A 24,878-nucleotide genomic window follows, 5' to 3' on the forward strand; every position below is an offset into this window, starting at 1 on the left:
GCCGAGATGAGCTTTTGGTTTGCATCGGGGATAGTATCCCATCTATAGTTAATTGGAAGGAATCTCAATCACCCCTCCTTTATTTAATCCCTCCTTTATTATTAGTTTAAAATATATCTATATCTGATCTCTAATGGACACTTGGTGTTTCAATATCGGATCCAGGAAGGCTCTGCTGGTTACACCAGATGGAGGGACCCCTGGACTGCCCACCTGGTACAAGGAACCAACTCACGCTTTGATTCAACAAGATGCCCACAAGTGTATACTGGGTAAGAACCGCGAGTGGTTACAGTCAAACCGGGGCGGGTGGGAGACGCTGCAATGCCTCTGGGTGTGTCTGAGTGCGGCTCCTAGAGGGCCAGGGGTGAGTGAAGCTGCAGAAAGTGGGGCTCAGCTTTCTGGTCCCCCTGCTGCCGGTTCAGTGGGATCCCGGGATTTCACCCTGTCCGGAGCTGGAGCGGGTTTTGAGAATGTGCTTTTCCGAATGCACCCAGAGCAGGCTCATCACAAAGGTCCAGGTGGGATTTGCCTGGTTTTCCTCAGCGCGGGTGAACGGGGCCATTCGTTCCTTGAGCGGTCTTGGATTAATCAAAGCAGGGCAGTTCGCACACTCCTTCAAATAATTCACCTCGTGTTGGCAATTCCTAGCAAACTGGGAAAAAAATTGATTAAAATTATCATGGTAGACAAATAATCACAGGGGAAAGCAAAGGGCGATACCTAACTGATAAGGTAATGCTGCACTTAACGTTTGTACTAAATAATTAACATGCAAGCTAATTATACAATGGAAGGTTACAATTTATTAGTTAGAAAAAGTCTGTTGTCCCTGATAATAATTACACTTGCAAATGCTTGAGTAGGCATCTTGTCCAGAATAATTTTGATCACTGACATGATGAATCAAACATCTGATCTTTTTTTTCAAATGATTTACATATTTTGATCAGATTTTGAAGGACAATTTCAACAACGTTTTTTTTCTTGCCATAAAAGATATCAAGTTATTCTCATTTCCATTGCACTGCATTTTCTTTAAAGTACCTCCTGGCCTTGGGAATATGGTCTGAAGTATATGGTTAGCAATCCCATGTCTTTACTGGTACTGAGTTCCATTGTTCCATCACTCTGCCTTGATCTCAAATGCCACCCCTGCTATTAGACTGCCAGGTGATCTGTAACTTCATCCAGTTCAAACAGTGTGAAGCCAATATTCTCTTCAGTCATCACTGATAAAAGCAACTGAGTACATATTCTTCAGACAAACATTAGACACAAAATCCACCTTTGCTTCATAAATGTGTTTTGTGCTCATATCTACTGTACTTTAAAAGGCATACATTAAAATACTTTTTTTCTTCTGTTACAGGTCTGGGCTCACAGATTCATGACAAATACATGGAAGAGGCTAGGAGTGACATTAAGGAGATTGTGGATGAAGTGCGAGCAACAATGTTATATTGGGTATAAAAGTTTTTTTAATTTTCAATTTTCTCCTATTCCTCATTTTCTAAAAGCATTAACTCTGGCCACTATCTGAGTCTTACCCAAATACACATTATTCAGGTGTCAGTTTGAGTTTTTTGAACTCAACTGGCTGCATCTTATTCCATCAAGATAGACATCACTGATGAGTCCAATTCCACAGTAACACAACATACACACTTCCTCTAAAAATCAACATTAAATTCTAAAGCATGAAACAATACAGATTTATAGCCTGAGATTTGAATTACAAGACAAGAGAAAAGGGAGAGGGGAGAAATTGGATTGGACTGAAAGCAGTTTCTTTGACTGTTATTGATGTGGCATAGCTTTGACAGTTATTGACATACAAAGCATACAAATCACTATTCATTCTAAAGGGAAAGAGGCAATGGATAATGGCAGTGAGTAACTGTGACAAGCATTGCACCAAAGATCCCAGGTAAAAAAAAAGTGCTGGAGAAACTCAGCAGGTCAGGCAGCATCTGGAGAGAGAGAAACAGTTAATCTTTCAAGTCCAATTTTGGACCCATCTAGAATTGGGTCTGTATTTTTTTGTTTGTGAGGGAGGATTAAACTTAACAACAACCATTCTGCTTTTCTCTGCTATGGCCAATTAGAACGCTGCCAATAATCTATAAAAATTGACTACTTGGGCAAGCCAGGGAGGTACTTTACCCTGTCAAAGTCTCTGTAGGTATGTGCATATAATGCAGTGTTTAAGAAGTGTTTTCCCAGGATGCTGTAATTACAAGGCTGAAGACGTCATTTATCTTTTCATTTCAAAGTTTTGGCATATGTGAGAATGATATCCTAAAATCACTACTTTAATGTACCTTTATCTTGTGTGAATACAGTGATTATGGTATGAATACAAGAGCATGACAAAAAAGTGGAGATACCCACAGTGCAAATTGCACCCCCTACAAATTGTTCCATTCTCTTTTTAAATTGTGTGCTCTTCAACACTACTAAAAGGTTATTTTGACATTCAACTGTGCTTATGATCCTGAGATTTCACACCTTTCATTTTAACAACATTGTGTTATTGTCTGTGGGAGTTTCACAAATGTTAGCTTTCCTGGGATCCATCCTTAAAGACTTATAGCTCCATCAGGTAATGCAGATTTCCATAAAATGAAGTCAGTGTGACTGCTGCCTTGGAAGTAGACATTTATATCTTGACCTGCAATCTTTTTCTCAACCTCTCCGCCTCCACCCCCTCTACGGCCTATCACCCTCACCCCCTTCCACCTATCGTATCCCAGTGCCCCTCCCACAAATTCCCTCCCCCCTACCTTTTATCTCAGCCCGCTTGGCACACCAGCCTCATTCCTGAAGAAGGGCTTATGCCCGAAACGTCGATTCTCCTGCTCCTCAGATGCTGCCTGGCCTGCTGTGTTTTTCCAGCACCACATTTTTCAACTCCATTTATATCCATGATGTCACATCTGAAGAGCACCCCACCCAGACTCACACCCTGATACTATCCCTGTAACTCTGCATTTACCCTGGCTAATCCACCTACCCTGCACATTACAGGGCAATTTAGCATAGCCAATCCACCTAATCTGCATATCATTAGACTGTGGAAGGAAACCAGAGAACATGGAGGAAACCTCATGCAGACACAGGATAAACATTGCAAACTCCACACAGTCACTCACAGCTAGAATTGAACCAGGTTCCAGTTGTCGTAAGGCAGCAGTGCTAAAGACTGAGTCACCATGTAGCCCTCAATACTGTGGAATTGTATGCAGAAGCTTGGACTGAAGGGTCTGTTTCCGTGCTCTACATCTCTATGACTATGGCTATAATTGAGCGAGTTTTTAGGAGCAAAATTTGAACTGAATAGTATAGGTGCATTTAAGGAGAAGCTAGTTGAACAATGAGGAAGGAGGGAACAGACAGCCATAAGAGTAGATTTTACACATGAAGTTGGGAGGAAGCTAATGTGGAGCATAAACATGTCATAGACTGTGACTGAAGATCTCTGGTCACCAATGTTAAATGCTACAGATGGTGAAGAGTGAAAAGTAATATTTTATTTTGGTCACAGATACATAGAATATGGTGAAATTCTTTGCCGTAACAAGTGACACATCAGTTTTCTGATTGGTTCAGTGCATTTTTTTATAAATATTTTTATTCAAAAGAAAGAAAGACTTTAGGTTTTTCACAAAATTACAAAGCCAGTACAAAATAGTGTAATCTCTTTACAGTATAATGACAATATCAGTATAAAAAAGCTAACTACTAATCTACTCTACAGACTACCAAAACACAAAATAAGATATAAAAAGAAATAATCTATACATTAACAAAAAAAAGCTGCAGTATAGTACATAACTAACAACAATAAAAAAAGTAAATGAATAAATAAATAGGCACTTAAAGTAAAATTATGTCAAGTCATAACAAAACCCATATTTATACGGGATTCTTCCTCCCGGGGCCCCCGAACTGACAGACATAGTCCTCATGGCTAAACAAAGGCCCTAGATAGCATGGCCGATACATCTGCATCGACATAGTTCAGGAATGGCCGCCACGTTCTATAAAACTATTCAGTTTTTTTGGTGCACCGTATTCATAAGGAAGTCAAGAGGGAAATATTCCATAACTATCCTATGCCAATTTGAGAGACCAGGAGGACTTTCAGATACCCAGCTTGCTTAGTATGTTTTTCCTTGCACAAAAGGCAAGCATAGAAAATAATTTCTTCCCATTTCCACCTAGAGAGGGAAGGTTTGAAGAGCCCAAAAGGGGAGACTGGGTCTAACACAATCTCCGTCCCCAAAATCTTTGCCAAGGCCTTTGCTACGTTGTCCCAATATCTACAAATCATATGGCATGTCCACAAACAATGAGTGAGAGTACCAACTTCTATTTTACATTTCGGGCACATTGGAAACGCTCCTGCCTTAAAGTTTGCAAGTCGCTCTGGTGCTGGATGGCCCTATGAAGTATCTTCAAGTGAATAGCTTGAGTCTTATTACAGATAGAGATCTTCCTGGTGTTTTTCCAGATGCCCTCCCACATCTGTACGGGGATTTCCATCCCTAATTCTTGAGTCCAGGTTTATATAGCCATTCCATGTCTTTCGATACATTATTACCCAGTGAGCGATAGAGAGTACTGACCGAGGGTGCGCCCATCGGCCGAAGCACTCTCCTTTCCATATCCGATTTATAAGGATTGGTCATCAATGTAGTCTTTTTTTGTACAACATCTCGTATTTGAAAATATCGAAAGAGATCCTTGCTAGGCAACCCGAACTTCTGACGTAACTATTCAAAGGACATTATGACCTCCCCATCAAATAAATCTCCCAGACAGGAGATTCCTCTGGACTCCCAGATTTTAAATCCAGTGTCTGTCAAACCTGGCTGAAATCCCAGAATTTAGACTAGAGTGGTGCTGGAAAAGCACAGCAGGTCAGACAGCATCCGAGGAGCAGGAAAATTGAAGTTTCGGGCAAGAGCCCTTCATCAGGAATAGAGGCAGGGAGTCCCCAGGGTGGAGAGATAAATGGGGGGTGGGGGGTGCTGCTGGGGAGAAGGTAGTAAAGAGTACAGTAAGTGAATGGGGCTGGGGATGGAGGTGATAGGTCAGAGAGGAGGGTGGGAGAAGGTAGCAAAGAGTACAATAGGTGGATGGGGGTGGGGTTGGAGATGATAGGTCAGAGGGGAGGGTGGAGTGGATAGGTGGGAAGGGAGATTGGCAGGTAGTACAGGTCATGCATGGGGACAGTGCTGAGCTGAAAGGTTGGAACTGGGGTAAGGTGGGGGGGAGGGGTAATGAGGAAACTGGTGAAGTCCACATTGATGCCCTAGGGTTGAAGTTCCTACTATAGGAGTAAAGGGGAGGTTTTTTGTAAATTACCCTCACCCTGTCGTATCATCCTCCAAGCTTTGATTGGGTATAATAAGCGTGGGAGGATACTCATCTTAACCAAGGCTATTCTTCCTAACCAGGATATCGGGAGATCTTCCCAACACTGGAGGTCCTGGCCTACTTTCTCTAATAAATGAATATAATTAGTTTGATCTAGCTGACCGAATACGGGGTAATAAAAATACCTAAATAGAGAAAAACCCCCAGTGACCACTGAACGGGCAAGAGGAATCCATCCGCAAAGTTAGATATGCTGGTAAGACCTCCTACCAGCATGGCCTCTGATTTCATGAAATTAAAATTATATCCTGAAAACACACCAAATAAATTAACCACTTGAATTAAGCAGGGCACAGATGTCTACAGATCATTTAAGAAAAGAAGGATGTCGTCCGCATAAAGAGTAATTTTATGCTTGCCAGGTCCTACCTCTGGGGCCGTTATACTGGCATCAGTTCAGATGGCTTCTGCCAGTGGTTCGATCATTAGTGTAAATAGTAGTGGTGAGAGAGGGCATCCTTGACAACAACCTCTGCCAACACTAAAACTATCCGATCTTATGCCATTAGTAATCACCGCTGCGTTCGGGTAATTATCTAAAAGTAGTAAAAACCTCTCCAATACCAAACCGCTCCACAGTATAAAAAAGATATGGCCATTCTACCCGATTGAATGCTTTCTCTGCATCTAAGGAGACAGCTAATCCCAGTATTGCTTTTTGCCGGCAGACTTGTGCCATATTTAACACTGTTCTGATGTGATTAATAGATCTGCGATCCTTAATAAACCCAGTCTGATCCTGTTTTATAATAACTGGCAAGACCTTCTCCAGCCTTATTGCCAGCACTTTTGAGAAGATTTTAAAATCCACATTTAATAAGGTTATAGGCCAGTTGTGGGTGGCACAGTGGTTAGCACTGCTGCCTCACAGCACCAGAGATCCGGGTTCAATTCCCACCTCAGGCGACTGACTGTGTGGAGTTTGCACGTTCTCCCCGTGTCTGAGCGGGTTTCCTCCGGGTGCTCCGGTTTCCTCCCACACTCCAAAGATGTGCAGGTCAGGTGAATTGGCCATGCTAAATTGCCCGTAGTGTTAGGTAAGGGATAGATGTAGGGGTATGGGTGGGTTGTGCTTCAGCGGGGCGGTGTGGACTTGTTGGGCCGAAGGGCCTGCTTCCACACTATAAGTAATCTAGTCTACAAGGTACAGTCGTCTGGGACTTTCCCTTTCTTGAGGTTGAGAGAGATATTTGCTTCTCTCAGAGAGGGCGGGAGACTACCCTGACTAAATGAGTCATTGTACATGTCTATAAGTGGTCCGGCCAACTCGTCTATAAACCCTTTATAAAACTCAACCTGGAATCCATCTGGCCCGGGCACATTGCCACTCTGGAGCTGCCTCACCACCTCCTGCACCTCCTGAGTTGTCAGGGGGGCATTCAAAGAGGACACCTGCTCCAAAGTTATGTCCAAAGGATCCAGATTCTTAAAAAAAGACTCCATCCTCCTCGCTCTATCTGCACAACCCTCCGACTGGTACAGCTCAAAATAAAACTTTCGAAAAGCTGAGTTGATCTTTTTAGGATCATAAGTCAACCTACCATCACCATCCCTAATAGATGTAATGGATCGGGGAGCTTTCTTCTTTTCTGGCAAGGTATGCTAGATACCTGCCCGGCTTATCGCCATACTCAAATAATCTCTGCTTCGCAAATAGTATCTCTCTCTTTGCTGTTTGAGTAAGAGTAGCATTCAAGGTCGCCCTGAATTTAATTATGGGTGGCCTATCAGCATACGCTGACTCAGCTGCCTTCAAGCGAGCCTCAAGCAGACGCTGTTGTTCTCCCCCAGGTCGCAGAATATGCAATAATTAAGCCGCGCTCATATGCCTTAGCAGTCTCCCACATCACCGATGGGTTACTGGCCGTGCCTATGTTAATGTCCCGGAAAGCTTTAAATTCCTCAAAGAAGGAATTTCAGTATGGACCCTTCAGTAGGAAAGGGTCCATACGCCAGTGTCGGGAGTCTATCTTATCACCACTAGTCTTGATCAGAAACAGTTATATTCCCTATTTTACAGGACAGTATCGATTTCAGGAAGGTTGAGGGTACAAAAAACATATCAATTCTGGTGTGGCAGTTGTGTGGGTTAGAATAAAAAGTAAAATCTCTACCTTCAGGGTGAAGACACCTCCACATATCCATCAGTCCCAGCTCCCTATTCAGATCAACCAACTGCCTAGATTGCAGAGATATTTCCGCAGGAGCTCCTAGGTATCCTGTCCACCTCGGGATTAATAATACAACTAAAATCTCCCCCTATAATTATGTGACGTACACTAAGGGCCATCAGACTGGAGAAGGTATCTGTTACGAATTTAAACGCATGTGCCGGAGGGCAGTATACATTCAAAATACCCTATTCCTCTCCATATATTAGATCCTTAAGTATTGTAAACCGTCCAGACTCATCTTTTATCTGGCTTAGCATTTGGAATGGAAGATTTTTCCGGATAAGAATGGCCACTCCCCTACTTTTCGAGTTGAAGGATGAAAAGAACACCTGACCAAATCCTCCCTGCTGCAGCTTCAAGTGCTCCTTGTCAGTTATATGTGTCTCCTGTAAAAGGGCTACATTAACCCTCTCTTTTTTAAGACTTGATAATATCTTTTTCCCTTTTATGGGCGAGTGGCTCCCTTTAACAGTCCAGGTGCACCATTTAAACAAATGGCTACCCATGATCGCTCAAGAAAGTCCGAGACCCTCTGGAGGAAGGACCCCACACACAATAAACATTGAGTAAAGACCGTAGACAATTCACGTAAGTGTAAAAAAACAACCTTTACAAAAATACTGAAGATTACTCCTAAAAATAATAACATAAAGTATGGCTCAGAGGGGACTTTCCCCCTTGTACACAAGGGGCACTCCTTCTGTCCAAGAATCCCGCCATAACTCCTTCCATCTGGAGCTATGCCCTCACCCCAGACATCACAAAATAAAATGAACAAATACCAATGTTTTATAACAAGGAAATTAAAAGTAGGCATCTAGCCCATCCCCTCCATATTATTATCCTGGGCATTCTTAACAAAGCAGCATCATGAAAAAATATACATAAAATTACAATCCCAGAAAATATTCAAGGTAAACTAGAAAAAATTCAAAAATATCCCACAACAACCTGATAAACCAAGCAAATTATAAATAAAAGTTAAAAGACAAGGTCCCCAAGAAAAGATAAGAAGGAAAAGGGGAGAAGGAGGAGAAAGTAAAAAGGGGGGTAAAGATGAAAAGTAATTATTCATTTGAGTCAAGTCCTTCAGTTTATTTAAGAGCATCCAAAAATTCTTTTGCTTTTTCCGGCGAACCGAAGTTATATACAGACTCTCCGTGACTGAGGTGGAGCGTTGCTGGGAATCTCAAGGAGTACTGAATATTTAAATCCCTCAGGCGCTTCTTTACCTCATCAAAAGCCTTTCTCTTAAACACCACAACCAGAGACGAGTCCTGGAACAGCATTATTTTGGATCCTTTATATATCACAGTTTGGGGATCCATCCCCAAAGCTCTGGAGGCCTCCAGCAACATTTGCTTGTCCCTGTAGTGTTGGAATCGCACTAGAACTGGGCGGGGGTGCTGGTCCGACCTGGGCCTGTGAACAGCAACCCGGTGGGCCCGCTCAACCTGCTCCCGGCCCAGCTCTGACTCCAGCTTCAGCAATTGTGGGAGCCGTTCGGGAAGGCCCAGCAACTGAATATTCTTCTGACGACCTCGATTATCGAGGTTGTCAATCTGTTCTTCCAAGGCCCGGACTTGGTGTTCCAGAGTCCGGACCTGACCCACAGAGGATTCAGCAGCGGTCTCGGAGGCCACAGCCCGTTGCTTCGCCCCTCCAACATGCTGCCCCAATTTCTCGATCTCTCGGTCATGTTTATGCAGCATGCGACTCCCACCTGGACCAGATCTCTTCCATTGAAGCATCGATCTTCTCTCAGAGCTTGGTAAGCTCCGAGATCAGGCTCGCCTCTGCAGGTAAGTCCCCCGGGGCGGCCACGGAGTCTCTTTTGCTGCGATTGGGGACTAGGTCCCTGCCTGTCACAAACTCTGTGATCCTTTACCTTTAGTCATTTTAAAATGTACCAAACTGCTAAGGTTTGGTGCAAAATGGCTGTAGGAACTGGGAAAAAGCTGGTATTAGTAGTTTAAAACATGAGCGGAAGGTGGGTACCCCACTTTGTCTGGGTTCTGGGCAGAGCTCAGCAAACTCGGGCCTACTGGGTCGCCGCCATCTTGAATCCCCATTCAGTGCATTTTAACAGGTAATTGTGATGTCTTCTGTAGCACCTAGAATAAACCAGATTTTCAAATAGTTCAGTGACATGGTGACTAACTGTCCTTGTGGTGGTGGTCAGAATCCAATACACAGCACAACTTTGTCACTGTCTCCCTCATGAAGCAGAACTATCAGACACTATGTCCTATATCATTTTAAGAGGGTGTAGATATGACTCCATTAGTAAGTGACAATTCCGTTGCTGCAATTACAACTAAGAAAATGACCACTTCACTGCAGATTCCTCTTGGTATTTCCCTCTGTAGTTCTCACTGTTCCCTTCAGTACCAATAAGAGTGATTCTTCCTCCTGTAAAATTGGAGCCCCTAATTAGAGTTCCTACCTCCTAAATTATTGCCATAGCAGGTGAAATTGTTTTAGCCTAAATCCTTGGCCAAAACGTCAAGTAAATAACCAATAGAAAATAGCACTCAACACATTGTTGAGGAGAAATTCGATTCATGGAGGTTCTCCTGAAAATAGGGCAAGTTCCTCTTCAAATGTTGCTTTCCTATCAGCCCAGAATGTGCCATGTCCACAACAACTATTTTGCTTAACATCAAACAAATGAAAGTTGCAGGGAAGTTGTGCAAAAATTAAAAGAAATAAATTAAATAGTTTTGAATATTAAACTGAAGTAGTGCATTCTAAAGCTGAAGTCCAGAAGAGAATTTGTCAAAGTGCAGTGCAGACCAGGAAGAGATTTAATAGGATCGATGTTCTCCCAGTTTCCTGCCACCTGTGCTGGCAGTAACAAGATATGCCATTCTAACCCTAAAGCATTGCATAGTGCAAGTATCATGGACATTTAAATCTATTTACAGACTGTTTTCTGGAGAACTAATTTCCCCTGATGCATTCAAATAGAAGATTTTTTTGCTTTAAATCATACATTTGGTCTGCTTATACTCTGTATTGTCAATGTTAAATAATATGTGAATCATGTCTTCACTTTGCTATTTAGTTCTGCATACTGCTGCACACTTCAGACAAAAAGTAAGATAAGCTGAGCCAAGGGTGAGCCTGGCTGTTATCATTGTTGCACCATAACAGGTGCTCTTCGTGGACAAGCCAATTTTCACATTCTGTCTGGGAGTAGTGCCGAGGCCTAGTGAATCTTACCCACTATGGAGAGATGAGTGTGAATACTTAATGATAGCTGTCAAAGTTCCCACTCAGAATGACTAAAAACCAATATAAATGATCTTTCATATAAAAAAAGACGGTGATTATCACTAATTACTCTTTCATTTTGTGCAACTGCTTGTCCAGGCCAAAAAGGAGAAAGAGGAGGCAGTGAAAGAAGCTTTGGTTGTGGCTGAAAAGGAAAAGAAAGAAGAGATTAAAGAATTAAACAAGATACACGTGGATGAAATTAAGGTAAGCACTTGATTCAGCCGTTTGTTACAACTTCTGACTCAGAGATACGAGCACTGTCAAATTGCAGATATTAAGAAGAGAAGGAGGTGGGGAAGCAAAAGATTTTAGGGAGGATATTCCAGAGCACTGGACCATTTAGATAAAGGTGATTATGGGAGGGGTAAAGGGAGGCAAAACAGACTTAGAAGAACAGACTGTTTGGGAGTGGGCACAGTTTTTGTGCTGGAGAAGAGGTGAGGAGATTTTAAAATAACAATGAAATCTTTAAATATGAGCTGTAATGGAAACTAAAGCTAATAAGTCAATGAAGGGAGGAGGAGGGAGTGAATGGGGCCAGAGTTTCATATAAACCAGCGTTTAGTGCCATGGTGTTAGAGGTGGGAGTGAAAAGAACAAGTGAGAGAGAGGTCATGTTCGAGTTGATAATGTGGAATGGGACCTTAGAGATTTTTTTTTCTGAGTGAAGAAGATCAAAGCGAGCTTTCTGGCAGAATCAAGTAGCCAGGAGAGCCCTGTCTTGATGTCAGGATCTTCTCACTCCATCTTTTATGTTTTCCACCACTGGAGAAATGAGTTTCTCACTAGGCAGCATCAAGTAGTCAATTAAGGGGTATGGGATGCAGCTTTTTAAAAAGCATTGTTAACAGCCCAAGTCACTTCAGTAATACTCAGCTTCCTGCCTTCCTAAAAAAGCTAAACATCAAGAAAACTCAATGTGGAAATCGGGGCAGGTACCTGGTGACTGCAGCTCACTGCTTGCTCTGAAGGACATCCATAGAATCATAGAGATGTACAGCACGGAAAGAGACACTTTAGTCCAACTCATCCATGCCAACCAGATATCCCATTCTAATCTAGTCCCATTTGCTAGCACTTGGCCCATATCCCTCTAAATCCTTCCTATTCATATACCAATCCAGATGCCTTTTAATTGTACCATCCTCCACCACTTCCCCTGGCAGCTCATTCCATACATGCACCACTCTCTATGTGAAAAAGTTGCCCCTTAGGTCCCTTTTAAATCTTTCCCCTCTCGCCTTACACCTATGCCCTCTAGTTTGGACTCCCACACCCTGGGGAAAAGACTTTGTCTATTTACCCTATCCATACCCCTCATGATTTTATAAACCTCTATACGGTCATGCCTCAGCCTCCGATGCTCCAGGGAAAACAGCCTCTGCCTATTCATCCATGTTGGATTCCAGCCTCCAATCTCCCCACACATGCTCCATGGGCACTCGCCAAATGCCCCCTATGGACATTGACATCCGATGTGTGCCACCCTCTAAAGATCCTCATGGCACCTCTCCAATCTAGTTACAGTATGCTTCTGCACTTCAATGCTACATCTCAGGTTGCACCAGCAACTCTCATTGTAACACTACAGCAAGGACACTGTGCTCTCAGGGACACACAACCACCACAAGGCCTGGACAGGCTGCATCGCCAGGCTCTTTGCTCTCTCTCACGGTGTTCACTCACTCTGCGACTACCCAGATGCTTACAGCTCTCTCCCTTGTGTTATATTCCTTTTTGTATTTTGTCCATTAGCCAGAGATGCCAGGCCTGTATTATTTCTCCATGACCAATGGTCAGTCAGCCATTCAAGGCAGTTAGAGTCAGGAAACTCTTTTCATAAGGGGTCAGGAGCCAAATGCCCCTAGTGTGGGTTTTCCTCCTAGAATGAGAGAGAGGGATGGGTATCAGGGGAAATGAAATTGGGTGGCACTTGAATGCACGTGGGGAGGTGCACAAAGAGTGATTAGGCAGTGCAGAGGGCATGCATTGTTGGTGCTTCTGGGGGTTGGGGCGTGGAGCAGGCAAAGTAAGATGTTTCAGTCAACTGTAAGCATGGTAGAGCATGAGCCTTGGTGGGAGCTGGATACAGTAACAGAGATAGAGGTAATAGAGAGAAGGTGGTGGCACTTACATTGGCAGAATGGAGAAGTCCACTGGCCATGTGCCTACATCAAACTGCTGGAATCTGGGTGGCATCAGACCAGGTTGGCATGTTCTGGTTTCATGGCATCACTGCTGGTCTGGAGAATGAGGATGTGCACCCTCTCTTCGCAACCCCATCCAGCAGGACCTTCAGATCCCTTCCCAGAAAACAGGGCACCGATTACCCCTATCTGTGAAAGTCCAGAGCAAGTGTCAAGGATCAGACTGATACCGCCTGTCTGGGTACACAACGGACTTTTAAAGACAGTGCAGATGCAAGGGATGCAGGTTAAATCTGGGATATTCCCAGCAGTGGAAAGTTGTTCTGGGAATGGATCATGGTAAGATCGAGCTGGAATCGGATGTGAGGGTTTCTGTAGGGGTAGAGAGTATGTAGTTGGGAAGTATGTAGATTTGGTCAGGGATGGTGAGAAAACCTGCAAAGCATCACAGTGAAAGACTCTTCAAAAAACCTGACACAACAAGCACTGAATCAAAATAATGTGAGATTCAGCCCATTATCTGCTACAGTTCTGTCCAGTGAGTTTCAAAGAGCAGTATAATTTAGAGAACTGCAATATTATATGAGTTCTAAGCAAATGTGCACAGCAGTGAATCTTATCATTTGACTTGACATTACTCAGTTGCAATTACATCCTTTGTATATTGCTATGGTTGGAAGTGTGCTCCTTTATCCATAAACATGCTTCCTGGCAAAGGATTTACCTTCTGTTCATGTTTAGCTCAGTCTGCTTTACTTCCATAGCTACATTGAATATTGAAATAATTTTCCAATGGCCTTGTTATACTGTTGAAGATCATAAACAATCACTAATCTCGGTCCAACATATTCAGGAGCTGCTACGCGTTGTTTGGGTTCTACTTACCAACCACTGGTAGATAAAATAAAAGTGAAGTATTGCAGATATTTAAAATCGAAAAGAAAATGAGAAAGTGTTGGTGATATTTGGCAGTTCTGGCAGCAACTGTAGAGAGAGAAATATAGTTAACATTTACTCCACTGTTCTTCCGCCACAGATTTCTATTTGTTTTTATTAACCATTGGCTGCAGGTCTTTGGGAAATTTTCTGCCACCAATCCACTTTCTACATTGCATGTAAGAGCCTGTCTAATTACCAGTATCCACTTATTAGACTGTTAGAGAGTCTTATTAAGAAGAGGATTTTCCTTACATAACAAGGTACCATTTGATGTATGAGGACCACATCTTTTTATTTCCTTCTTTTTGAACTGGGGTCTACAAAAAGGAAGATACTGCTTTAAAACAAGGAGACTTATGTGAAGAGATCGCTGCAGTTTTTAAAATGTTTAGTGGAGCACATTGTATGCAATGTTGCTTTCCCCCAAAACAGTGAGAACAAAAGTAGACACCACAGAGTTAATGCATAAGAGGAATAGTTGTTTGACAGCAATATCTTGATTGCTCCTGACCACATATCCAGGATTTACATGTAGTTGGAAAGGTAAGGACTGATTTGAGATAGTCAACATGGTTTTGCGCATGAGAAATCATGTCTCACTAACTTGATTAAGTTTTCTGCAGAAGTGACAAGAAGGATTGATGAAGGTAGTGCAGTGGACGTTGTCTATATGGACAATTGACAAGATTCCGCGTGGTAGACTGCCTAGCAAGGTTAGATCATGTGGATTACAGCCAGAACTAGATATTTGCAAATATAACTGGCTGGAAGATAGGAGACAGAGGGAGGGAGTGGGGAGTTGCTTTTTTAGACTGGAGGCCTGTGACCAGCGATGTGCTGCAAGGATCAGTGCTGGGTCCACTGCCTTTTGTCATCTATATAAATGATTTGGGTGTAAATATAGAAGGTATGGTTAGTAAGTTACAGACTACATCAACATTGGTGCCGTAGGTATACAGCAAAGAAAGTTAACTCAGGGTACAACATGACCTTGATCAGATGGCCCAAGGTTTAATCTAGATAAATGTGAGATGGTACATTTTGGAAAGGTAAATCAGGGCAGGACTTACAACCTAATGGCAAGGTCCTGGGGAGTGTTACTGAACAAAGAGACTTGGGAGTACAGGTTCATAATTCCTTGAAAGTGGAGTGGCAGGTACATAGGTTAGTGAAGAAGGCATTTGGTACACTTACTTTTATTGCTCAGTGGATTGAGTGTAGGAGTTGGGAAGTCATGTTGCAGCTGTATAGGACATAGGTCAAACCACCTTCGGAATACTGTGTTCAGTTCTGGTTTCCAAGCCATAGGAAAGATGTTGCAAAACTTGAAATGGTTCAGAAAAGACTTACAAGGATGTTGCCAGGTTTGGAAGATTTGAGCTATAAGGAGAGGCTGAATAGGCTGGGGCTGTTTTCCCTGGAGTGTTGGAGGCTGAGGGGTGACATTATAGAGGTTTATAAAATCATGGGCATGGAAAGGGTGAATAGTTAAGGTATTTTCCCCAGACTGGAGGAGTCTAAAACTAGCGGACATAGGTTTAAGGTGGGAGGGGAAAGATGTAAAAGGGATTTAAGGGGCAACTTGTTCACACAGAAGGTGGTGCATGTATGGAAAGAACTGCCAGAGGAAGTAGTGGAGGCTAGTACAGTTACAAAAGTTAAAAGACATTTGAATGGGTGCGTGAATGGGAAGGATTAAAAGGATATGGGCCAAGTGCTGGCAAATGGGATTAGATAAATTTAGGATATCTGTTCGGCATGGATGAGTTAGACTGAAGGGTCTGTTTCCATGCTGTACAGCTCTGTGACTCTATGACTATGGTTTGGGTGAGGCCAATGCAGCAGAAAAACCTCTAGACTGGAAAAGGAAAGCAAGAAAAAGCATCAAAACATTTGTCTGTCTGTCTGTCTCTCTGTTGTATGGTAGCAGAAAGTTTCAGTGGCAACCGGCTGTCTTCCACTCATTTTTCTCTGTAATTCCCCTGTTGGTAGAAAAAATAAACCCTGTAAAAATAATGCATCAGGGTGCAAAGAACTACGAATCAAAAGGAAAAGAAAGAAAGCAAGTAATCAAATCCCGTGGTTCATACTAGTTCTATTGGATCATATTTTCCTAATTTTGTTTTGTTGTGGATGGTGCCAAACTTGAATGTTGTTCAAACTGCATTCATTCAGGCACATGGGGAGTATTCCAATCTACTCCTGTCTTGTGGCTTGTACTGGCAGACAGGTTTTGGGGAGTCAGGATGTGAGTGAACCCGCTGCACAAGTGTTTTGATCATGCATTGTACATGAGCATCACTGGGTAGGTTATCAGTTATTGCTCGTCCCTAGTTGCCCATGGAAATGATTCCTAGCTTCTCACCTGCGTTTGTAACTACCTTATTCATATGAATAGCCTAGTTCAGTTACTGGTCAATATTTTTCCTCCATGTATATATTTATGTGACTAACAATTTGACTATTTGCCATTACCCACTCTCCTCTGCTTCCCTGACTTCTGGAGTTTGCAGAATGCATTTCTTTCTGAGTTGGATGATTAGCACGCTTTCAGCTTGAGGGCTGCAGTGTTTGATTTTGATTCACTGTAAATCATTCCTCCATTGTTGGATCCTTTGTCTCTTGACTTTCTTTTGTGGAGGATATTTGTTCTATTAAACTCAGTAGCTTACCCATTGTATTATTTAGAGAACCTTAAATCTCCTGAAATTGCTTTTCAGCTGAGGTCATCCCAGCTAACATAAATACTTGTCACATAACATCATCTGGAGGACTTTAATTTGCTGAATGTCATCATGGAATATGGCTTCTCTGTTTAAACACATACTTTCTTCCTTGCAGTATCCTGGATTTCTGGACCAGGCAATTGCCTTTATGTTTTGAAGAGGTAGTCTCTCTTTCTTGCAGTATCTTTGATCTTCAGACAACACAAATGTTTATGTCAGTGTTTAAGTTTATAAGTACTGTACTTCACCTTGTTGAGTAGGTCAGACGCTTTCAATTGCCCTGTGAATGTCTTCCTGCAGAAACAGATTTTCACCTCCTCAGTCACCTTATTGGAAGATTGTTGATCATGACAGCACCATCTCTGTCATGAAAAGTTTGCTTTGAGAAACAATGGAGTGAAGTGTTTTTCAGGAATGGTAAAAATGGAAAGCAGTTCAGCCATTCCATATAAAATCTATAACTTTTTTCTCTGTTACCAGTATGAAAAAATGTTCTTATGCCAGTAATCTCAATAGATTCTCAGGTTTAGCCATAAGTCTAGGAAGGCCCAGTGAAATCTCTACTTGTTGTTTCTTGACCGGTTTGTTGACAATGGTTTATTTTGGAACTACTTGTCCTCAGGAACCTAGTCAAATCCTTCTGCTATCTCAACAACGATGAGACTAAGACGTGATGTGGAGGTGCTGGTGTTGGACTGGGCTGGACAAAGTCAAAAATCACACGACACCAGGTTATAGTCCAACAGGTTTATTTGAAAGTACAAGCTTTCGGAGCACTGTTCCTTCATCAGGTAGTTAGTGGGACAGGATACATACAATGCAGGATTTATAAGTAAAAGATCATATTGTCATACAACTGATGCGATGTATTAGACAAACCTAGATGGTTGTTTAGTCTTTAATCACTTAGAATGGGGATGCAGGTTTCAATTGATTATGTAAATACCAGAATTTCTTTCAAGTCACTGCCCCGAGATAGCTTAAGGTTTTATCAGTATATTAAAAAAGTGACATGTCAGCTCAGACAATGCTGGTGAGGTTAGAGTCTGTCTGTGTCCCATCTGGAGTTAGACTGGTTTTATTTACAAAGTAGGAAATTATAAAATGTCAAAGTGGTTGAGTGCTAACAGATTGTGTGCTTTTTGAACAAAAGTGTATCTGCAAATACAAATCGGCAAATGCAAATTCACCCCACAGATTGTGTGTGTGTGTGCATGTATGTATGTGTGGGAGTGAGGGAGAGAGGGTGAGGGAAAGTGTGTGTGTGAGAGAGAGAGAGGATGTGTATGCACGTGAGAGTCGAGAGTGTGGTGCTGGAAAAGCACAGTAGGTCAGGCAGCATTTGAAGAGCAGGAGCTGTAACTGCTGTTTTCTTCATATAGTATCTGATCCAACAGGATGGTGATCATGCCCTTCCTGATGAAGGGCTTATGCTCGAAACTTCAATTCTCCTGCTCCTCGGATGCTGCCTGACCTGCTGTGCTTTTCTAACACCACATTCTCGACTCTGATCTCCAGCATCTGCAGTCCTCATTTTCTACTACCATCATGTGAGAATGTGTGTGCACGTGCTTGAGAGAGTGTCTGTGTGAGAGTGATGGAATGTATGCATGTGAAAGGCCGTGTGTGTGTGAGAGAGAGCAAGGGTATGAGACGGTCTGTGTGAGTGTGTGAGTGTATTTGTGTGAGAGAGTGTGAGTGTATGTGGGTGTACACGTCCTTGTGTGTGAGTGTGTGTGTGTGGTGGGGTCACGTGTAGTGTGACATGAACCTAAGATCCCAGTTGAGTTTGTCCTCGTCGGTAACTTGGCTATCAGCCTCTGCTTAGTGACTCCGTTATTGTGCATCCTGAAGTCCAACTTGGACGTTCCCCCAAAGATCCTAGACCAAATGTCCTTGACCGCTAAGACATGCATACAGGCTCAAAGTGAGGAGTGCTGATTATGAACCACACACCTACTTTCGACTCTTGTATCCTATTCATAGTATACTTGTAATGTTCGGAATTATTCTGCCTGGATCATGTAGTTTCATTCTTGTAGACTGTAATTTCTTCATATGGTATCTGATCCAACAGGATGGTAATACTTGTTTATGTATCAAGCTTAAAATTAAATTCATGTTCATTAACATTAACAAGTTCTGTGAAACTTGAGTCAGTTGCATCAATAATTTTGCTTGAAGCACTAATTTCCCTAGAATTGCAAATGTCATTTTTTTTAATGGACACATATTGTCTAATGTGAATATCTTTTCTAATGGGGCTGACCACATTAACCCCTTATTAATGTGAGCATTTTTTTAAAATTATAGAGTCATAGAGATGTACAGCATGGAAACAGACCCTTCGGTCCATCCTGTCCATGCCGACCAGTTATCCCAACCCAATCTAGTCCCACCTGCCAGCACTCGCCCCATATCCCTCCAAACCCTTCCAATTCATATACCCATCCAATGTCTCTTAAATGTTGCAATTGTACCAGCCTCCACCACACCCTCTGGCAGCTCATTCCATATACGCACCACCCACTGCATGAAAAGGTTGCCCCTTAGGTCTCTTTTATATTTTTCCCCTCTCACCCTAAACCTATGCCCTCTAGTTCTGGACTCCCCGACCCCAGGGAAAAGACTTTGTCTATTTGTCCTATCCATGCCCCTCATAATTTTGTAAACCTCTATAAAGTCACCCCTCAGTCTCCGATGCTCCAGGGAAAACAGCCCTAGCTTGTTCATCCTCTCCCTGTAGCTCAGATCCTCCAACCCTGGCAACATCCTTGTAAATCTTTTCTGAACCCTTTCAAGTTTCACAACATCTTTCCGATAAGAAGGAGAACAGTCTGCACATCTTCTGCAAGTGACCTACCATCTTGTAGATGTAGCATTCTTTCACCATGGCTGTGCATTCCCCATGTCTGTGAGGCTTTCCTTTTCCACACTACTGACACTAACTCTTAGTATCTGCAGTTACTTTTTGTGTAGCTTATCATGTGCCTCTTTACTACGTCCATACTACAAAAAATGAATGGGTTCTGTAGCTCTTCTGTGACAGGGCTGTTTTTCTCCTCTCAGGACTCTTCCTGAGTATTGTTCGAATTTCCACTTTCTGCACTTTGAATAGCTTTCTCCAAAGGTAAATCTTGCTTGGGCTGTAAGGAATCTAACAAAGACTCATTAATAATTCGAACAACAATATTCTCTTATGAATTTTGATTTCATGGTCATATTTTTCTACTGATCTATTGTTGAAACCATATTACTTTTCTGTTATGTTTCTCATTATTGGTTTGAACTGTGAGTTGCAGTTGAGAACTGAACTTTGAATTGTGATCAGCAGCTTGTTTTTAAAAGCAGAAAGAACAAAAGACTGTTGTTTGCTTTTGGAAACTGGCATGGAAAGATAATGCAGGTTAAGTACAGCACTAAGAACACTATAGATGATGAATTGGCACTGAAATGTCATTATGTTCAAGAACTGGTAGCTGGTTAGTTGTTGAATTGATTAATCAAAGGAGAGCCAGTGCTGGCCAGCCAACCACAGAGAATGGTTAAAAATAAAGAGTTATTGGCTTGTTGAAAGTCCTGGGAAAAGAATCCCGGTCTGTAAGAAAGAAAGTCTCTGGACGTTTGTGAAAGCTGTTTGCATTGATCAGTGACTTCAGGATTTAAGCAGGATACAATCTTACATAAAGGCTTGGTATTCGTCATTGAAGTGGTTATCAAACTGGCAACTCACATATCTTTTATTTGTTCAAAATTTGTCTTGAACTGTATACATCTATTGTCATGTGAGTGGGAGTTGGTGATCAAAGAGGATTGAACTTAGATCATAGATATTAATTCCATTACCTTGTAGTTCATTTGTGTTCTACTAAAGTTATACTATTAATAATACATTGTTAATTTTGGTTTAATTATTATCTTGGTGCCCAAGATAGATTATTTATAAAGTCTAGTGAGGATCAATTGAGCAATTTTGAGTGTCATCAAATGTTTTAATTTTACTGTGTTAGTGAGTCTGATTTGGTCTGCCTTGCTATCCCTGTGACATAACACCATTGAGATTATTAATGCAAGAACTTTTCTGGATTCCCCTTGAAGCTCAATCTAAATGTAAAATTTTGCCCTTTTATAGACTTATTCTTAGATTATAGTGATTTTCAAAAGCTTTTAACACTTCATTAAAAAGATCTCTATCTTTATTGATAATTTGGTGATTTATTTGGTGGTCATTTGCTATACGATTCATTGAGGGTAATAAAATAGTTATTATTTAAAATTCAACCTTAGTATTTAATTTGGAAGAAATTCTGCAGTTTAAAAGTTGTTTTCTCTATGATGTCCAATCCTGTGTCCTGTTTGGCCCATCTCTCACATTACATAATTTTAAAAGTATTATTTCTACTTGCATTTCTTCATAACATATGTATTTATTCTTGTTTGTTTTAAACTCTTTTAAGTCTGTGCCACCTCAATACTAATCAGTTCTCTTCAAGCTTGCACTCTTGCATTATATCAATGCATTTTAAAATCTTTATCAATGTTTCTTTAGATTTTTAAACTCTGCATGTGGACTTTAAAACAATGTTCTACTGCAGTACTCTATGATATTGTTACAAGAAAGCTTTAAATTCTGTGAGCGAGCATTCCTGTATTGTGTTACCTCTCAAGGTTCACATTCTGCTAAATAGCAATAGTGTATTTCTGTATTGCTTGCTGGAGGCTTTCCTGCCTTTTCTTTAATGAGCAAAATGGTAGTTTCTTCTTCTGTAGCATTTTCCAACCTCCTGCAGCCAAGCTGGATGTTTGCCTGTTGCTTCCTGGGTGAAATGGGCATTTTCCTAAATTTTAAGGCCTATCACACAATCAATGATCCATTCGAAGTTTAAAATTAACTTCTAATATTGTGCCAAAATAACTCTTTCTACCAAAATTTAAATTCTGGGTGTCTAGATCATGTAAAATACTTCAAAGTTCTTCCAACTTTCTTCTTCTATTAGATTCTTTCTTCAAGTTGATCAAATTTATCTTTTTGTTGCCATAAATAAACTGGGCCATGTTTCAAGTAATTAGATTAATTTAGATTCCCTACAACGTGGAAACAGGCCCTTCGGTCCAACAAGTCCACACCGACCCTCTGAGGAGTAACCCACCCAAATCCATTTCCCTCTGACTAATGCACCTAACATTACAGGCAGTTTAGAATGGCCAATTCACCTGACCTGCACATCTTTGGAATTGGGAGGAAACCCACACAGACACGGGGAGAATGTGCAAACTCCACACAAAGGCTGGAAACGAACCTGGGTCCCTGGCGTTGTGAGGCAGCAGTGCTAACCACTGAGCCACCGTGCCAACCTTCAAGAATCAAACAAATTAGAAATATGATGGGGCCTTGGTGTAAGTTACTTCTCTGACCCCTGCTGCATTTAGTTTACCCATGACTCATGGAGTTACAATGCTGGTGAAATTCATTTTGAAAAACAGCCTCCCTCCTTTACTTTCTTTCTACCCTTTTTTAAATCACAATTACTGTGATGTTCATCCCTATTGCCCTCAATGATGTCTAAGTTTACTGCCAGAGCTCCCAACTGCTCCCACAAATCAGTGGTAGAACATAAACCACCAGAGAGTCTTAAAAAGATACATTTTCTTTGATAACAAGGTATAATTTAGTGTGCACTAGCAGTAGGTACTCTTAACATTAACAAGCCAGGCATAATTACAACTATCAGGAGCCAGGCATGTCACATGGGTTTCATTGGAAATCATCTAAGACTAAGAGTTCCTCCACCCAAAGATGGTGTGACATCGTCAGAACCATTATCTTATACAACACCACAGATGCTTCATACTCTGAAATAATTTATTTATCATATTTTTTTCTTTATCTTTTTTATGCAACTGTTAAAGTCAACATAATGAACTTAGGAATTCACTGTGAGAAGAAATGCCAAGTATGATTCATACACCATGAGGCACCACACGGTAGTTTTGCCTTTAAACTAGAAAGGTAGGAAGGTACTATAACGTTTCAGCTTCCTAGTGTGTTTCTAATGGAGTATGGGATGTGAAGTATTCCAACAATTCTTTCTGTGATGTGATTCTTGACTTCACTCTGGTTTTATTGGGGAGATGTGATGTAGTTCTGGGTATATTACCAAGAGGACAGACATCATATGTGAAGTTGCAGACAATATCAGCAGCCTACCAAAAATGTAAACAGTGGAATCATAACCAGTATTGTTCTTTGCTGGGCTGACTTACACTAAAGTATAAAGTTACACAATATTGGAAGTTAAGTAAACAAAGCCCACCAGATGAAAATATATCACAACAGACAGATCTCTGAGGCCTATAAGATCTGATGATAGGAATTTTCTTTCAAATCATGGTGTAAGATAAGTTTTTTAAAACATTTTTTCAGTTTGACACATGATTTCCGAGCTAATGGAGAACTTAATCTCTTTACAATGTTGTTTGACAATCACTCTGGTTTAATAGAGAGCAATACGAAAAACAGAGGTTAAGATGCAATGGCAACAAGAGCAGATGGTGATGAAGGAACATGAAGTTGGAAAACAACGCTTAGCGCACGAAATCCAGCAGATGCTTCACAAGAATGAAATTGAAAAAGAAAAGGCTATAGCTGCTGCCACAGAAAAAGAAAAGCAACTTGCATCCCAGGCTCTTGATCAAGTGGTAATGTAAGTTCTTGGATCTCACTATATGTGTCAGATCTATGCAATAATAGCTGCAGGTACCTTTTCAGCATTTGGAATAACTGTGCAGCTGACTCTGCTGACAAGACCCTGTGTTTCCCATGATTGTGAAGTGATGCACCATTTCCTTACTGGTAAAATCTTGGTAAGTATGGTCCACTGTGTTAGGAATCATTCTGGTAGCCTTCATTCATTTTGAGAGAGACAGTGATGTAGTTGTAAACTAGAAATATAGAAGCACATTCTAATCTCTTGGGACATCCTTGTTAATTGCAGCTCAGTAACTGGTGGATGTCAAGTTCAAATAATAAATCTGGTATTGAAAACTTATCAGAACATTGATGGCTGTGAAGTTAGCACTAATTGTTATAAAAACCCATTTAACCACTCAGTTCAGGGGAAAATAGGGATGGGCAATGAATGCTGGTCTTGCCAATGACAAGAATTAGTGAAGAACAATAATCAGTCCCATGGAGCACGGCATATAGTGGTCTAAGTAAGCAACACTATTATTGATGCATTGCCATATTTTCTTTGTCCCACTGGAATGTTTACCGAATGTCTTTTGATGGCGGTTGGTGGGGAAAGTTATTACTTGCGTTCTCACAAAAACCTGTACAATTCTAGCAGGAGTTTAGATTAGATTCCCTACAGTGTGGAAACAGGCCCTTCAGCCCAACCAGTCCACACCGACCCTCCGAAGAGTAACCCCCCAGACCCATTTCCCTCTGACTAATGCATCTAACACTAGGGGCAATTTAGCATGGCCAATTCACCTAATGACCAAATAAATGCATGTTCCCCATAACTGGGGAGTCCAGAACCGAGGGTCACCGTGAAGGATATGGGGTAGTTCATTTTGGACTGAGATGAGGAGAAATTTCTTCACCTAGAGAGTGGTGAGCCTGTGGAATTCTCTACTACAGAAAGCAGCTGAGGCCAAAACATTGAATGTTTTCAAGGGTAAAAGGGACCAAAGTGTACTGAGAGAAAGTAAGAACAGGGTACTGAGCTGGATGATCAGCCACGATCATATTGATTAGCAGAACAGACTCGAAGGACTGAATGGCCTACTCCTGCTTCTATTTTCTAGGCTTCTGTGGGTTAATTATGGCTCAGGACCAGGGGTTACATAAGGGCCCATTACCCAAGATAGGATTGAGGGGGTCAACTGTACTTGGGTTTGGTGAGGGGGGGGTGCTGCAATGTTTGGGGCACGGCCCTTTAGCATGTATCCAGAGTGGAGCTGGTGCATGTGGGTAGGGAGCCCTGGGTTTGAGGCACATTTCCACTGTCTGTGGTTAAGGAAGCAAAGCTGCTGCAGACAGGTCAGGGCCAGGACCAGGACCAAGGGCCTATACCCACTGGAGCGTCGGGATCTGTGATTTCTGTCCCTCCTTCTGGTCTCAATAAAATTTCATTGAGTGCCATTGAAATTGTCTCTAATTG

At 41.7% G+C, this 24,878-nt stretch overlaps 1 protein-coding gene across 1 annotated transcript in view; it reads left to right on the forward strand.

The window, feature by feature from the left end:
* Positions 1–24,878, forward strand: part of LOC140454087 (uncharacterized protein C6orf163 homolog) — a 28,756-nt gene continuing 3,878 nt past the window's right edge. Inside the window, exons 1-4 of the mRNA XM_072549027.1 lie at positions 1–272; positions 1,373–1,467; positions 10,995–11,102; positions 23,212–23,414. Of these exons, the coding sequence (XP_072405128.1) occupies positions 134–272; positions 1,373–1,467; positions 10,995–11,102; positions 23,212–23,414 (545 nt within the window). The 5' untranslated portion in view covers positions 1–133. The remainder of the gene's footprint in view (positions 273–1,372; positions 1,468–10,994; positions 11,103–23,211; positions 23,415–24,878) is intronic.

The sequence above is a fragment of the Chiloscyllium punctatum genome, chromosome 3, assembly GCF_047496795.1.
Source record: "Chiloscyllium punctatum isolate Juve2018m chromosome 3, sChiPun1.3, whole genome shotgun sequence".
In the NCBI taxonomy this organism is placed as follows: domain Eukaryota; kingdom Metazoa; phylum Chordata; class Chondrichthyes; order Orectolobiformes; family Hemiscylliidae; genus Chiloscyllium; species Chiloscyllium punctatum.